This window comes from Scleropages formosus, chromosome 19, assembly GCF_900964775.1.
Source record: "Scleropages formosus chromosome 19, fSclFor1.1, whole genome shotgun sequence".
NCBI lineage: Eukaryota > Metazoa > Chordata > Actinopteri > Osteoglossiformes > Osteoglossidae > Scleropages > Scleropages formosus.
Window position 1 is genome coordinate 19,686,300 of NC_041824.1, and position 18,055 is coordinate 19,704,354.

The 18,055-nt window shown below is 42.7% G+C and overlaps 1 protein-coding gene across 2 annotated transcripts in view; it reads right to left on the bottom strand.

Annotated features, from left to right (window-relative positions):
* nav1a (neuron navigator 1a) overlaps positions 1 to 17,840 on the bottom strand; it is a 57,322-nt gene extending 39,482 nt beyond the window's left edge. For both annotated transcript variants that reach the window (XM_018760615.2, XM_018760614.2), the window contains exon 1: positions 17,606 to 17,840. In XM_018760615.2, coding sequence (XP_018616131.2) covers positions 17,606 to 17,685 — 80 coding nt within the window. In that variant the 5' untranslated portion in view covers positions 17,686 to 17,840. The remainder of the gene's footprint in view (positions 1 to 17,605) is intronic.
* Between the last annotated feature and the right edge of the window lie 215 nt (positions 17,841 to 18,055).

Here is an 18,055-nt window from a genome sequence, read left to right on the forward strand (position 1 = left end):
CTGAGCTGTTTGAAGAAAAACTGGGAGAAGTCATCTTTTCCCTTTTCTGTTTTCCTCCAGAACCGTCTGGAGTCAGAGAGAAGCAAATGAAACGTGACCAATCCGATGACCCCATCATATTACTGATGGTCACCCTTATAAGTGTGTGACACCGCACGGCTTGGACCGGATGCTGAACTGACCAACATGTCATCCATCCAAAAGGTACCCACGCTCAGTTCTGCTGTCTTTTTTGCCACCCTGCGACGTATCTACATGACACTCCACTGTATAACTACCAAACAGATTACTCCCTTTTTAAATCCAGTACATAATTCTTAACCAACTGACATGTGCGATACAGCCCGGCTGTTTAAGTCAGACCATTCTAGTTATACCAGCGATCACCCAAGTGACACCAGCAACTCAATGCATTACCACAAGAAAATGACCTTTCAAAGAATCCCTACTGCATTAGCTGCACGCCGTGCATGGTTAGTTCACTGGAAGCTGACAAGCAAATATTGTGATTCTTTGTTGACACCTGGCACAAGAGCCGCAAAGCCTGAGGAACACCCATGCCAAGCGGACAAGTTTGGAACCCTGGGTAGCAAGTATGCTCTATCCCCAATGCAGCACTGGAAAAACCTGGCGGAATGTTTACGGCAGCTCGGTGAATCATGGGAAGGTTTTACACAACTGGGATTGACAAACGGGAAGAGAACCTCAAAATGTACAGATTTGCAGTCCCACCAAGTTTAATGGCAGCCCTGACAAGGCTCTGTGGCAGATGGCAAATTTGCTAATGATGCATGAACAATCAGATGTGATAGAGGCTCGTGTCCAATGGCCTACAATCTCGTTTCAGCAATTACAAAACAACCGCCTGCTGCAGAAGCCCATGGTACTTGGAAAGACCAAACATTTTTGTCAAGAACATTGCTGCTTTTGTCATCTGTAAAGCTTTTATTTCACTGTTTACATTTACATTTGTTTAGCTTAGGCCTCTCTCAAAAAGAAATTGATAATGATATGTTACTAAGAATGATTTTCCTATTTATACAGCAGGGATTTTTTTTTCCTGGAACAATTCATGGTGAGTACTCTGCTGAAGAGTACTACAGCAGGAGGTAGGATTCAGACCTGGGTTCTCCGAGTTCAAGGGATGCAACACTAAACATTATACTACCTACTGTCCTCTTTTGTTGACATGACACGGTCACAGAAGGATATTTGGAATATTTTCCTCTGTTAATCATTCTTTTCATCCCTGAACCCAAAGGCAAGGTCATTATATAACTAATTAAGTCAATTCTCCCAAATCACTGTACTGAAGCCATCTGAAAAGACCCATCTGCCCACTATGGAAAATTGTGCTGACAGCCCTACTTTAAGGATGTGTCTCCGTTAAAGGAATGAATTTTTTTTTTTACAACAAGCCAGAGGGAGGGGACTTTTTAATTCAATCAACCAACAAACACTTGTTTGACAGAAGCCATCTGATATGCTGGACTTAGGTCTTTTAAGGCCACAGCATCACAAACTCAGACTGGCCTTACACAGTACACTGGGCTGGAAAGACAACAGGCACATCATTTACATTTGGCAGATATTTTTACCACCGCAACATACAGTTCGGAGTAAACAAAAGAGCATCCCACACCAGACAGACAGATTAGACACACATACACCACACTACTGGAACACAGCTTCATTGTTTGACACAGCCATTGTTTTAGTTCATTACTCCGCAGAGGGACAATTCTTTTTATTTTGATTACCAACAGCAGCTTCTAAGGATTTGCCATTTTTCCAGACATTAGATGGAAATTATAGGTTATTTTAGCAGCATGTCATTTTACACGAGATTTTTTTTCTTTTAAATAAGTTTACTGAGGGTTTAATGCTAGCTTTGACTGAAATGGTCAGAATTCACTGCTGGAAGACCTATCCTGTTTTTGACACTAACGTTTGGAACTGATCTTTTTTCAGACAATTCCAGGTTCTTTGGAGTGTCAAGAATGAGGCACAAGCAAGCTTTATAAACTGTTTACAGGTCTGCAATCTCCCTAGATGTTTGCCCAACATAAATGGCCACAGTTTCTCCACGATTCTTATTTACCACCAGTCACCCTGATCTGCTTCTACATATAAAGCAGACCATCCGAAGACTCCTGAGCAGAGGGGATAGGTACTCCAGAAATTTCCACGGCAGACAAAAGAAAGGGAAGGCACAAAGGGTAAAGGAAGGTATACGAGTTAAAATAAAAGGCAAACAAATATGTTAATAATAAAGTGTAATTAAGGGATAATTAAATCCTACATAAACAAGCAGGAAAATTTGTACCACATGTTTTGTGAAATTTTTTACCTTCTTCAAGAAGCAGAATGAGTGACAACCTTAGACAAAAACATAACTGAAAATTCACAGTGACCACACTTAAAATTCTCGATCTGCATGATATTCACATGCTGAAGAAAAGACATCTCACAATATTAACATCAACATACCTTCCAGTTTACAACCCTGACTAATTCAGGTGATTACTAAATATGCTCAGAACTAATGAATTACACACATGGTTAGAATGATGATGTATGAAAGGCAAATTATCATGGGTCCATCGAGCACAGGCACATTTGCATTCAAACTCTGTTAATATTAAATTGCACTGAAGATGCACCAAGAACACAAAAGGAGGAATTATAAGCAGGGCAGATTTAGAGTCAATACAAGAACAGCAAAGAAATGCATAAGAATAAAAAGAGTCATCGACTGCCACTTGATTAATTACATCTACAGCACTTAATTCCTGACACGCTCATGGGTATGGTGCTTTATGAGTCCTCCCATTTTGGCACATCAAAAGCCCCCTCCCGCCACCTCTTCCCAGCCGCTCCCACTGACAATGTAACAGTGGCTTGTCAGTCGCGACCGTACTGTTCGCCAAGTGTACTTCCCGAAGCAAACAGCAGCTTTAATTAGGCAGAGGCCAGATAAGCAGCTAAGAGTGACTGTTCTTTCACTGTGAAGGAGGCTGCTCTAAATCTATGGATGCTCAAGTGAGGAATAACTGTACAGAGATCCTTTTACAGTCCAAGCATCAGAGCTGGTCTTTTAAATCATAGCAATGGTCTTCAACCAGCATTACTAACCGCTTGTCCACCACAGGGTCATGGTGGTCCAAACACCATCCTGGAAGCCCAGGGCTTTAAGAAGGGTTCACCATGGACAGGATGCTAGTCCATCTCAAGGCAATGTCTCACACACACATGCAGTTCAGATTCCATTTCACCTGAAACATGTGTTTGGAATGTGGGATGAAACATATGAACACAAGAACAACGTGCAAATTCCCCACAGACTGAGCCAGGATCAAACCCACAATCAAGGAGCTGCAATTCATTGTCCCCACTTTCTGCACCACCGTGGCGCCTGATCTTATTCATTACATTAAACCTTGTTGCTCAAGTAAAAACAAATAAGTTGACTGCACACGTTTGAAACAGGAAGCCATCATAAAATAAAAAATTGGCAAATTCAGGAAATTAGCCATTCCATTTCTCAGACACAGATTGGTAGTATTGAAAGCACTCATGCCTTTTAATGACTTGGCTGGCCACTTAACAGCAAAATCAGGAAAGAAGAAAAACACATTAGAGCACCAGCACATGATGAATGCACATTCTAACAATCGATCCAGGTAAATAAGTACTGGCGGATTTACCTTGCCTAAGTAACGGAAATGCTGAGGCTCTCACTTACGTTATCGAATCTGAACACATCAGAGGTGGGGAGGAGGGAAAAATGGGGGGGGAAAAAAGTCCGTTTGTAACGGGTCATCCATCACTATTCTGGTGCTTCCATTTCATAGTGAACAGACCTAGCTGCTACCTGGGTGAGAGGAGGTATATTTAGAACACCTGTATCTGGGTGATGAAACAATAATGTAAAATGACTATACTGGCAAGAAAGATGGAAAAAAGGTTCAACACAGTTACAATAAGAACATTGGCTGTGGAAGTCTGAAATGCTGGTATTAAAGTATAGAAAATACTGGAAGCAGAATCTTTCTTTCATAGTTTGTAAATGTGTGTACATACAAAGACAAGCTACTTTCCAAAGTTTAGTCTATTGTGGTAGTAAAAGCACGGTCAACTAAAACCCACATACATGGAGTAACTGCTTAACATGCAAAATATATGACCAGCACTGACACAGTGAAATTTGATGAACCGGTAACATGCTGAGTGTGCAAGACTGCAACTTCCCATAACAGTCTCTGACCCGAGCCTTTAACATCTCTGCCGCTGATAAAATTTTATGCATTAAAATGATTTCCTTTACACATTAGAATAAGATTTTTTGTACTGTAACAACTTGCTTCACAAATAAGACAAACAGGATTTTCCAATGCATTTGCAGTTCCTTTCAGCAGTGGCTTTGCCAGGAAATGGAGTTCAGCACTCGACTTGTCACATTTTTGAGGTCCGCCCTAATTTTTCTGCCCTTTATTTATTTATTTTTTTAACAGGCATGCAGATGAATTGACTGTGACTTCAAGGTGGTGTCTTATGTTTCTCAAAATCAACCTAAACGGAATAAAATAACCAGAATGGCTGAACAAAGTAATGTGCATTTCTTAAATGTATTTTTTTTTCCTCCCACATCTACCATTCCAAACTGGAAACTAGCCACTTTTGGTTCCATCTCATCTCTTGTACATGGTTGCTATGCTTGTTGCTAGGCACACAACAAAAGGACTCGACAAGAGCCATCAGCCCATAGGTGGCCTTCCATAATCAAAAAACACATTCAGCCTTCACGGCAAGCTCAACTGGTTGACAGTCGCCTTGGGTTACCTCCTTTCAAGTTTCCATAATGTGACGACCAGAGCAGTAGTGGAGGCATCATTTACTGCAGCTAAATGTACAAAAGTTGGTTAATATTAGTGGGAGCCCTCAGACAATTCATGCAATAGACAGCAGAGCTCATCCTCCTGAGAGTGTCTAGAGACATATGGACTAGATTACCCATCCCCCCAACCCTCCACTCCACATCACAGAATAAGGGGACATCTGCCCAAGCACAACCCAGCCTATCGTCTCCCTCCTCTCACGGGGACTGGGCAGTCTGAGGGCAATGTGTGATACAGTTCAACTGCCCTACGCAAACATACCCAGACTGGCGCAAACACACATCCAATATCAACAGCTGCCGGGGGGGGGGGCATACCATTCCCTCCCTCTGCCTCTTCGTCACTCTCGTGCCATCCCAGGGCCGTCAGATCTGGTGCCAAAGCAAACTACACAGTAGGGAATTGTCTGAATTCACTGACAGTCAAGTAAGTAAACCTGAAAGCTCACTTCACTGGAACATGACACTTAAGACAACTAAAGCAATACATTTGAAAATGTTGATAGATTTCATCTGGTGAATCACAACACTTGTCCAAAGCTGAAAATTATTTGTGATCTATTATTTAAGAGAGAAGCCATAGTGTAAACTAAAAAAAAAAATAGTTAGGTTTCATGGACAAAAATAAGCTAAAATTTAAATTTTCCTCTGTGGCCTGTAGTTTGGTATATTAATAATGGCCAAAGAGTTCTACAAAAAAAATAAAGCAAAACCTGCTTTTGGTTTGCAAAAACACCAATTAATCGAGAAACTGATATCTGGACTTAATCACAACGATAGATGAGCGGGGCTGATTACCAACTGGGAGCGGCTGGAGAAAACATCGGCCAAGCGGTTCCTCTCACCTCTGGGAGTAACAGGAGAAGAGTCTTCCTACCATGTTGGATGGCTACGAGGAACAAAAACAGCTGCGATACCAATTTTCACTAATGCGACTCAACCCGGCTGCTTGGAAACCAGTTCTGGAAAGCCGAGCTCCCGAGGGATGTTCTGCATGAGCCGGTCTCGAGACCTGAGCCGACAGCTCTATTATTTTGTAGCAGAAGGCTGTGATTCCTTACCATGAGAAACTCCCACCATCCATTTTATCACCCGGTTATCTTTACTGGTGAAACAAGGTGGCTAATTTGAGCTGCTTCTGGGGGTACTGCTGCATGGTTTCACCTTTTCGTCATGGCAAAGACTTTCTTCTTGGACTTTCTAGGCACCATCCAGCACTTTTCATGTCAAAAGCAGAGTACACAGAACAGCATGCCCTGGACAGAGCCTGAGGGTCACAGCTGCCGCAGGTCCAAGTGACTAGACAGACTGATTCTGTAGCTCCACTCAGGAGAGCGGGAGCCTTGGCGGTGACCAACGGGGACAGATGGACTGCAATAAGGGAGGCTGCACAGCTCTACTGCCTCAGCCTTCGACCACAGACCGCCCCAAGACAGGAGAAATCTGGACCTTCTGCAGACACACCAACGGTTCACTCAGGATAAACACGTGCGCTGCAGGCACCGTACGCAGTAGGACTTAACATGGCTCGGTGAGCCGCCATTCTGCAGTAATCCAATTTATTCTACCTGGAGCACATTTATTCTAAGACACTTACAATTACACCCATTTATACAGACATATTTAACTAGAGCAGTTCAGGTAAAGAACCTTGCTGAAAAGATACAACGGCCCTCTTTCTGGAACGTGAGCAAACTGATTACAGGTACAGTATCAATATAAGGTTGCTCGAGTACATGTGAGAAACCTGGGCAATACAGTCCTTTCTCCCACCCCATTACAGAGGTACCACATTCCTGAAAAACCCTTCATAATGGGGATTCATAAAGTTGCAGCTGCAATTATTTTGAGTGGTTAAAAAAATCTGTGTTCCTGAGCAAAAAAACAGACCCATTTATACAAAAAAAAAAAAAAAAATTTATATTTATATATATATATATATATATATACACACACACACACACACACACACACACATCACAAAATCACACTAAAATCAACACAGTTACTCAAATAATAATTACCAAAATAAGTTTCCCCATCTTTAATACCTCTATAATGGTATATGACTGTTTACCAGTGGTTATTTACCTCTTTGGTTGGTATTACACTTAAAGGGCCAGTTTTCTCCCACACACATTGTAGGGGAACTAATGGCTCTGCATTGCCCTTTGTGTGCACAAGTCTGTTAGTGCTCTGCTGTACAAATGCATGAACGACTGTAGCGAGTTTAGGGCCACACATCGACCACTGTATGTAAGCCTCTGCAGATTAAGAAACCAGCTAAATACTAATCATTGTATGTTGCTTTGGAGAAAAACTGCTAAAAAAAAAAAAAAAAAGATGTAAACGTCTCCTGCTGCTCAGCTGTCAGGAAGCCCGTGAAACCAAACTTTGGCTCTAAGAGATGTGAAAAAATGTCCTCTAAAGACAAAGTAATGGTATTAAATGAAATTCCTTGCAAAATCAAACTTGGTAACCTGAATGAAAGCATCTCGAAGTATGACTTTACTTGTAAGAGACAAACAGAACAGAGAGGTGTTAAAAAAAAAAAAAAAAAAGGCAACTCAAGTGCCCATCTCTAGAGAAGAGCTGGGAAGCCACAGTGACTAATTTCCTGTTGAAACGAATCTCTACAAAAAGCTATTTGCGTACCCAAACTTTTGACTGGTGCTGTGCATGTCCTTAACCATCCTGCTGCTTTCTCCCACTGAAGTATATTACCTAAAACAATGAGAATAAACTTCAGTGCACCCAAATCACAGCAATAAAACACAGCCATGTTAACAGAGAATAGTAGCTGCTGGAGCATTTTCAACTGCAGGCCTAACAAAAACCAGGCAAAGTGCTGTTGATGCAGCAGACGTCTCGTCTGGCAACTTTGGCAAGCTTTTCACATGAAAAACCGATTCATATTCTTTCCCCTATTTGTTTTCGCCATTAGCCCACCTCCCATCAGGCTGACACTGCCAAAAAATTAGTCTTTGTCAAAGATACACTAATACAAATCAGTTGTGCAAAATGGGTATTAGGGGATTATGCTTCAATTTGTACATAATGGGCCTATAATAACTGGTACTTTCCATCTGTCTGGAGGATTATGGCTGAACTAATATTGGGGGGTCTCCTCTGAGGTAGCTGTAAAACTTTCTGAACGCCACATTTAAAACTCAGAAGAATCAAAGAGAATACTTTTAGTGTCCATAAGATACTAAAGCCTCAAGCTCCACATCTCACCTCCCATCTGTCACCGTAACGATCCTGGAAATTGCCCGCCGTCACCTCAGCACCCTTAGCGTGATAATCTTAAAGACCAGTCAAACAGACTTCGCGGTGTTTAGGCCAACTGTTTCTTATAAATTCCTCAGAAATTATAAGACCCTTGTTCACACTCAAGGGAGTGCGATGTGGAACTGGTGCTGTCCAGACTATAGAATTTATCCACTATTTAAATCTACAGCATTCCTTGACATTTCTTCAAACTTGGTTTGTGGGTAAAACTTTGATTTTGTGTTTGTGTTTTTTTTTTTTTTTTTATATCTACTGCATCAGAAGGGCTGCCGTTGTTCATATTTCCATGATTGCGGTCACCACTCTCTGGTCATCCGTTTATTTCAATGTTGTTATCCATGCGGCTGAGAATCTCCAGCCATAATCTTATCCTGATTAGAACCAAGAGGATCTTGGTCAAGACAAATAACTAATGTTGAGCGAGGACCCATGAGAAAGCCAAGAGATCTGCTGGGGACTGTCTTGGCTCCAGTTCTCCTCCGTCCCAGAAGGGCCCAAGGGACCAAATTACTCACTTGGTCCACAAGTGGTGAACGTTGATACCACATCAGTAACACCCATGCTGAACAACACCCCGCACCCCCTTGAGCAAAGACCAAGAAACACAGGAAGGAGATCTTCCTGGGACATAAATGCAGACAGACAAAAACCAGACCCATGGTCCATAATCCACTGTCTGAGCAATACCGCCTGCTTGCATTTCAGCAACATATTCCGAACATGTTCTCCACTACAGCAAAAGATCGCGGTCAAACAACGGACAAAGTAGCCACTTGAGAGTTTCAGAGAATTTTAAGTCTGTTTCTCACGAAACCAAACCTTAGCGAACTGACATACTTAATAAATCATCACTTACCACTTCCAAAAACTGCTTATTTTGTACTCCTGTGATACACTTAGCTCCATGTTTCTTTACAGCACCACACAGAACACAGAAAAATTGCCACTCCTTTGTCAGACTCAGGGGAAATTAAATACATAACTAGATGTGTAGAAATGAGCATAATCCTAACAGACACTCATAGTAATGAAATATTCTAGTTTTTTGTACAGTTCAGATATCTCTCTCAATCTTTTGCATCATCTTGGTGTCTGGTCTGAGGTTCTCTTCTATCTTGCCTAATGCTATAGAAATGAAGCAGATCTTTCCGTAAAGTTCTTTTTTTTTTTCTTTAAGACGTCCATGCATTCTTGAAATATTTTCTTCATGGAAACTTGCACTAAAAAGGCAATGAAATGTGACTAGACTGTTGGTCAGCAGAAGCAATATTTGCTGAGCTTTTTTCCCTTCCCCAATTTCCACTAACCACAAAAGACTATTACAGATATTTGCTGTAAAAAGAAAATTAAATATGACCTTGATTCTAATGCTAGAAGAATTTAATTTCGGGAATAATTCAAAAACACTGTCGCCAGTTCCAGACACTCTGTACAACCAAGATGGACCCTTCCCTGAAATCTCAAATACCCTAAAGGGGCAAAAAAATTGGACAGCAAAGGTCCGGAGATTCAAAGGTTCCACAAAGCTTAATTTTCTGTCTCTCAGAGCCAAATTTTCTAGTATTTGCATTTTGTTTACAATTATTGGAAATATAGTTTTAAATTAGGGGGGCGCGGTGGCGCAACGGGTTTGGCCGGGTCCCGCTCTCTGGCAGGTCTGGGGTTCGAGTCCTGCTTTGGGTGCCTTGCAACAGACTGGCATCCTGTCCTGGGTGTGTCCCCTCCCCCCTCCAGCCTTGTACCCCATGTAGCCAGGTTAGGCTCTGGCTCGCTGCAACGCTGCTCGGGACAAGCGGTTTCAGACAGAGTGTGTGTGTGTGGTTTTAAATAAAATTTAGCTGATGCTTTTGTCCAAAGTCACTTACACTGTTGACTTACCTACGTTTATTTGCCTATTTGTACATCTAGGCTTTTTTTTTTTTTTTTTTAAATTTAACCAGGAGCAATTTAGGACAAGTACCTTGCTCAAGGGTACTACTGTTGGAAGGGGATTCAAACCTGTGACCTTTGGGTGCAAAAGGCAGCAGCTATAACCACTACGCTACTGGCACATAAACCATGTTTTCCAGTTTTTTAGGAGGAGAGAGAGAGAGGGAAAAAAAAAAAAAAAAAAAAAACACACACACACACAATGGCATCACAGAAACTATTACTGTACTTGGAAATGGATGCAAAGGGGAGAATGACACTGTTTAAACAAAAAAAATATATAGTTGGTTTCATAAATATCCTTTCAAAACTATTTCCTTAGGAGTTTTAGATAACCAGCAGCAAGTAGCACTGCTGTCTCACAGTGCCTGGTGAATAAGGTGTGTGGACTGATAACAGTACCTAGAGTTCACTGGAAGTCGCTTTAGAGAAAAGCGTCTGCTAAATAAATAAATGTTAGTTAAATGTTAATGTTAAATCCCTTAGGATCATAAAACCTCTTGATATGACAGTCACTCTTTGTGACCCACTGACATAGATGCTGTCAAGCCACCGAGTTGGATACTGAAAACTAAGCGTGAAAACTGCATAACAGTCCAAAAGGTTTCCATAACTATGGAAAGTTGCCAAATCAAACAGTACATTTTTCAAATGTATGGGTACAACTGAAGTTGTGATGATGGTGATGGAAGTGCCATTATTTATAGCAACCACTTGCATGGCTTCCCAGGGAAGGGAGGGAACAGAAGTGGTTACAACTACAGTACTTCAAATAGAAGTCAGCTAAACAAAATAATCCTTGTGCAAAAGCAAGGAGACATGGAGAAGTGTCACCTTACAGGAAACAACTAAGTCACCAAGTTTAGACAAGTAAATGACGCCCTTGTATGCATCACACTCACATTCCCATGAAGAGAGACAACCTTGGGATATAAGAGCCCTCTACTTCTGAGAGACCCAGCACAGAAAAGAAATCTGACCTACTGTTGGAACACATCACCTCCCAGAAATGGGTCACAATGATCGTACACCTTTGCTCACTGGTTTGTAAAGTCAGGGGGACAGGTCCCAGGGGATGAGACAGGAGCCCAAGGGCTTTTGTTTCCATGCATGAATTACCTCCAAGAAAGAGCACTGCCTTTCAACATGCATCTATGAACCGTGACCCAGGATGGTGGGGCTTATGGAAAGATCAACTATTGCAATGAGCAAATAGCCTTTCTTTCCAATGTCCATCTCTTGCAGTCCTCATATGATGCCAGTATGGGAGTGGTGATCATGAGGGAGAACCTCCTTAGTCCTGATCCGCACTGGTCTCTCGTAAACTGAAAGTACCAAAGTGTGTTGCTCTATTAAAGCTGCCCTGCAGTTTGTTTTGTTCCACTTACACATCACATTCATAATACAAAATAATTTGTTTTTTCTAAATCAACCTCAGAAAAACTAATGGTATCAACAGATGAAGTGTCGTCAAGTTGCAATATCTCAGACGCCAAATAACTTTGAAGGAAAAAGTCAAGGATGACTGCAGATATGAAAAATACTCTTCCAAAGAATGAAACGGCAATCAATTATGGTGAAGCAATCTTGCATCGCAACGCTGCCGCCTTGTGCTCAATGGACCCAGGATATGCTCAAAGACTCAAATCCCACCTCCCACTGTACTACTATTCAACAAGGTGCCTACCCTTAATTGTGCCAGTAAAAATTACCGAGCTTTATAAACGGGTGAATCATTGCAAAAAAAAGTCAACATTGTAAGCCGTGTTGGACAAAAGCATCAGCTAAATAAAACACAAACATCAAACCAATACTGAGTAAGAGGTGTGCTTCTGTTTCTCCAAACCAGCCACGCTTTTATGTTTCAGTATTCTGCCACATGTATGGTAGGATTTAAGCCCTGCCACAGCTGAGCTATGAGAACAGCAAACTTCTCACTAAAACTAATGGGCATAACTCACTTTAGCATACCAGGTATCTGGGTTATGCCCTTTTGCTCTAGGGCTGCTCCAAATAGCACACAAAAGACCATTATGAACAAAGAGGAAATAAAATTATCATCATCATTCATCTCTTAGTCATGGCTGAAATCAAGTATGGCAAAAATAAAGAAATAAAACATATAAAAGGCTAACATTCACAGTTGTTCGCTGTCAGAGACAAAGAGACATTGAAATTCTATTTCCACATCATCAGAACAGTAATAAGACCTTTCAACCTGCCTACAAGTGCCAAAGTAAAGTTCCCAACATGGCGCTGAGTATTTTAATGGGTTTCCATTGAGGATTCCATTTTCATTTTCCTGCAAACGAAGGAGATGCGAGGTGAGCTTGAGCCGCTACGGCAACCGGGTCGGCTGTGCGGTCAAGGGGGAAAAAAAACCCGAGGACCCACTGGAGAAACCTCTAGCCCCCCTGGCTGCAGTTCTGCGGCATCGAGCACTCCAAGACAAACGTGGCGGAAAACCGCAAGAGCGAGAGAGAGACTGATCTGTCTCGAATTCTCCAGAACCATATGAGAGAATGTCCTACTACTGTTATGAGGCTGTAATACCCATAATGTATGTATTTAAACATTTATTTTAGTTACTTCTTGGATGTGTTTTCCTAAAGCAGTTGAGGTTAAAGGTATGACAGCTGAACCCCTCGTGGGATTTAAACTGCCATTCTATTTCTGCTTCAATCTATTTCCTCAATAAAAACAACTGTCCAGAGGGTTTTAAACGTTCTCTCCTCTGCAATTAAAAAGTGGTGAAGAGCAATGAATTCACCCAGCACAAATAATTTCAATTAAACTGACTGTAGGCTTAAAAAGTCATACCATATGATTATGTTTCACACACAAGCAACACATCATCGTGCCCCATCCTTCTCATGAATACCCTGGAATAATTCAGAGCCTCAAAGTAACAAGTACTGGAACTGGTGAATTTAAGCCTAGAAATATTTACTATTTCCATACTTATATGGTGCCCTTATCGAAAGGAGCTTTCAGATTTAGCTATTTGTACAGCTGCTTGTTTTCCTCTGGACCAATGCATGCGAAGCAGCTCGTCAAGGGCAGCACTAGAAACCCTCCTAGGGGGTGAACTAGCAACCTTTTCGTTTCAACTCCATGAGCATACGATCCACACTATACTCTGCCCTTTAAATGTGCAAAGTTATTTTTTTTCATTACACTGGCAAAGAACAAGTAATGTGGGGAAAAGCAGGAATGATTACAAATTTTCAAAAAATAAAATAACTGTCATCCACATCAAAGTCTACAAGTGCTTAAAATGTTGAAAAATCATGAGGGTGTAATTTCCAGTTTTTTTGCACACCTCAAATCTACTGCGCGGAATAACTATAGTCCAACCTACAAAATATGGCAGTGTGAGATTCTCTCAGCTTAAAACTAGCTGAGAGTTGCTCTAGTTTCTGAACACCTGATTATGATCTTCACACTAGCAGGCTGTCAGGTGTGCAAAACATGCTGGTCCTCACCAGGGCGAGGGGGGTTCTACGCCTCCCCCAGAAAACATTCAAACCACTTATAGGACAGTTAGAGGGAGTGACATCATATCTATGAAGGATCAACACATTCATTAAGCTTTCATTTGAGTCCTTGAATTATGGGCATTTCCCCTCTTAGAAACAAGCAGAAATACAGCTCAATGTGCATGTTATATTAATTCAAGTAAAAAAAAAAAAAAAAAAAAAAATGTTTTTAAAGCTGCGTGCAATGCATGTCTTGTTTTCTACTGACATAAATCATTCCACGTCTAAGTTAAAGATAACCTTGCATCTTGCATTCAACTAACCACAGCAAGCATGATGAACCTGGAAGCTGAAGGCATTTCAAATCGCTCACATTGACTGATATTTAATCCTGTAACAGAACAAATGCTTGTGAAATTCTGACTCAAACATACACCCAAGTACCAAAGAGGGGAGATGTGGAGCTTCCAGATCTACAACCCAAACCACGATACCCCTGGCTTTGAAGTCCTCGCATTCACACAACGAAGGTCAGTCCATAAACATCAGGGGAACGTCACTTAATGAAAACAAGCTCTCTCGGGGCAATAAGTGTTTAATTGGCAGCTGGCATTCAGGTTCGCTTCTGTTCTGATGACCTTGAAGGAAGCAGGCCTCTCCTCCAAGACCGAGGTGCTGTACTCACCACAGCAAGACCTCTCCTTCATGTTCCTTTCTTGTAATCTCGGGTTAAGGTTTTACCACAATCTGCCGGCCTGACAGATGAAATGCAAAGCGGCGAATCGCTCCATCCCTCCGCTATTTCAGAACTTCTGGCCTCAATCTGCCCCACCAGGAAGTTAAAGAAATGGCATAAGGCCAGCGTTCACCTTGGGAAGTAGGATCCTGTGGTGTGTAGAACTGTGTTAAAGGCCTGGTGAGGAAAGAAAAATCCAACAGATCAGGAGGACTCTGCTCAACCTTCCGAGCAGGAACATCTACATATGAAGAGTCAGAATGGGACGACCTGAAACCAAAGCATAGCACTCATTGCACTGAGACTTTGACATGTTGCCAGGCAAAGCCTCTAACTGCTGACCTTCTCAGACATCAGCCTGTCCACATATCAAAAAAAGCAGCATGCTGGGAAAGGCTGTTGTCCATCCCTGTCAGCTTTGACAGGAGCTGCCAGTGGTTTTGTTTACCTTAACAAGGCTCAGAACAAGCCCTCTGGCACCAAACCTGTTCGCAACAGGAAGCTATAAACCTGCAGCCCAAGAGAGGTTGCAATAAAGCCGAAGCACAATATCTAAGGGGGAAATGAATCCTGTTTAAGACCGAAGCAGAGACGTTAGAGTAAATGCAGATATTCTGCATTCTTGTTGTAACGAACAGAACCTCCACAACTTAAATTTGCCACTAAATCGGTACACAGGTTCCTCATGTTACAAATGCAGAAGTGACAGTTTTTCAGAGATGTGTTACAAAGAAGCATCTATGATACTATGGTGATACAAAGAAAAAATTTCCATTATATTTTTTCATGTTTATCTGCATTTGCTTCATACAACTATACTCTAAAATTTCAGTTTGAACCAGTATGAACACAAACTGTGTTTTTAACTGACAAGCTAGTATTTTTATTATAGGCCTGTTCAAGGTCTTGACAAAGCCTCACGTGCAAAAGCACTGGAGGAAATCGGCATCAATGGGCCTTTACCGATTGTGAATTAGTAGTAAAAGTGACTTTCATGTTGCAAGCTAACTGACTTAGACTTCAGGTTCCATTTACGCACGCGAGTTGAGGAGTCGCAGTATCCCGAGAATGACTGAACGCTGATGAACACTTTGGTGACGGTGACCCGCAGCTGTTTATTTTAAAGCATTTCTTGTTAAATCTACTTTTTCCCCCCCGTCATGCACTTTGACAGTGTATGTCAACACCAAACAAGTTCTAATACTACCCTTATTGCAAGCAGGGTCACAAGTCAAGCATAAAACTGGAGGGGGGGGTGAGAGGTTGTGTCTGTCCCATGCCACAAATGGCCTTGCACTTCCACTTGGCTGCGTTCCTTAAGCAGAAGAGCCCATCCCAGACAAAGAAAAAAGGCCAAAGACAACAGACATGTTTAAAGATCCCGGGTAAGTTCGGCTGCCCCGTTACCCTCGTCAAAGTGGCCACCGCACACTCCCCCACTAAGCCTGTTTTCAAAGTGACTAATGATTTGATTGCCCTGCTCCGCACTAATGGGTTTGTATAGGGGGCCGACCCGAGGTTGCCGATCCTGAAAGAGGAAAAACAACACACACTACGGTCAAAATCAATGAGGGCCACACTCTGTCTGTCTTTTCCATGCCCTTGAAAGGTCAGCCACGAGGCACCATTTCAACTAACCCAAATATGATTTCGTTAGAAAGGGTTATAAGGCTGATACGAAGCTCTTGTGTGCCGTGACCGAGAGAAATGGTTGAGCAGCACCGCCCAACCGTCACGACCTCCATCATCCACAGATCACTGCACCTCCACAATGTGGAGCACAAATAAGCTTATCATTTCATCAGCCCCTGCTCTTATACCCTACAGTGTCTCACCCTAATCACATAACCACATAACTATAATCGCATAACCAAATCCATAACTCCCCTCAAACTCCCAACAACCTCATAACCCCATTTACTACTTTGAATTCATTTCTTTTAAGTAAGTCTCAAGTCATTTTAGGCTGTTCCTTCACATGATGCTCATATCAGCTACAGGCACTTCACAAAAAATTAAGTACTTAGTGGCACTGCTTAGTTAAACTTCAGAAAATACACTAGTGTAAAAACAGGTTCCTCTCTAGGAGATAATTATTAATTATGCATGAGAGGCTTCCAAAAATAAATATGCAGATATTTATAGGTATAGTCTAGACTGCTTAACACATCCACAAGTTAAAAGTGCATGGATAAAGCAGAAGGGTCAAGGGAGAGTCCAGGTCTGGGCTGTGAACATGGCCATCTGAAGGTCCCGGGTTCGAATCCCACTACTTATCCTGAACTAATACAGTAAGAACACTCCGAAGCGTATGAATCAGTGTAAAGGATATGCTCTAGGAATGCAGATCACCTTGAACAGAGGAATTAAGTTTGTAGAGGACTTAGTAAGGATAAAGAACCACCAGGTGAGGAAACTGCGGCATCCGCAGAGCGGACCATCAGGAGAATCGCGTGTGCGCGGGAGAGAGAAAGGGAGAGAGAGAGAGAAATCCAGGTCACTGCAGCCGAGGTGCCAACACCCGTGAACACCGCCTGTCACCGCAACCCGGAATAATGGGTTTGGGCCACCGTCTGCGCGCGCGTGCACGCGGTTTGTCATTAAACCGCAACGACGAGTGTGCGACTCGGAACGTCCGCGAGGGAATGGGTCCCCAGACAGACAATTTATAAAAAAAGAAAAAAAAAAAAAAAACGTACTGTTAATCGCTGAAATATTGAAACACTTTCTTAATCACCGTGCACCTACCTAGCCACATATTCCCTGCGTGCGCGTCCCCGACACTCCTTCAACGACCCGAGCAGCGACAGGAAGTGTTAAGATTGATGGAAAAAAGACGACAATGTAACATAATGTAGCGGCCACGACGTCCCCCCCTCAGGATGATGTGCAGACCGAGTTCTAAGCTCGCGGTTTCCCTCCTTCCTTCATCCCCCCCACTTTCAGTTATCGACAAATACACATAATTTATGAACAACACGAATAGATCATTACACGGCTCTACAGCAGGATAATTTAACTGAACGGAAAAAGATGACCCTTACATCACGCGTTCCTACTCTCAGTCAGTGATCCTCACCTTCCAGCGCCACACACACGCAGAAATAAAATTCTCCGTTACTAACGGATATTCATTGATTCCCTCGACCTGCCGACACCTCAGTGGGCGAAGTGCCCAGTCTACCGCGTGGCGTTCATCGTTTTCACTGTCATCATCTTTCCCCCCTGGCTACACACGGTTCAAGGTCCGACGGTCGCACGCGCGCGCCGTACCTCGAGGGAAGGTGCATTGTCCTTCCCGGCCGCTGCGCCGGCAGCTGCAGCGTTTTCCCGCTGAGCACGCGCCCGCTCATCCTCCTCGCGCCGCGCGCCTCCGCCGCCGCCGCTGCCGCCGCCGTTGTCCTGTTCACGCGAGCATGCCGCGCGCGTGCCGATGTGGTGTGTTGCAGTTTTTAAAAGGAGAGGGAAAAAGAAACTGCCTTGGGTTTTTTAAATTTTTTTTTTTTTTTTTTTTTTTTTTTTTTTTGAAAAAAAGATTGAGTCCGTTCGAAATTCAGAGCTCTTCGACAAGAGGGGAAGCGCAAGCGGGTAGCCGCTGTACTCCCCACATGGACGGAGACGCTACGGTTAGGCAACACCCCCAATTGCACCCCGCCCCCCTCTCCGTCTCCCCCCATGGCAACCAGCTGTGCGTCTCGCTCCTCCGCGGAGATACTCATCGAG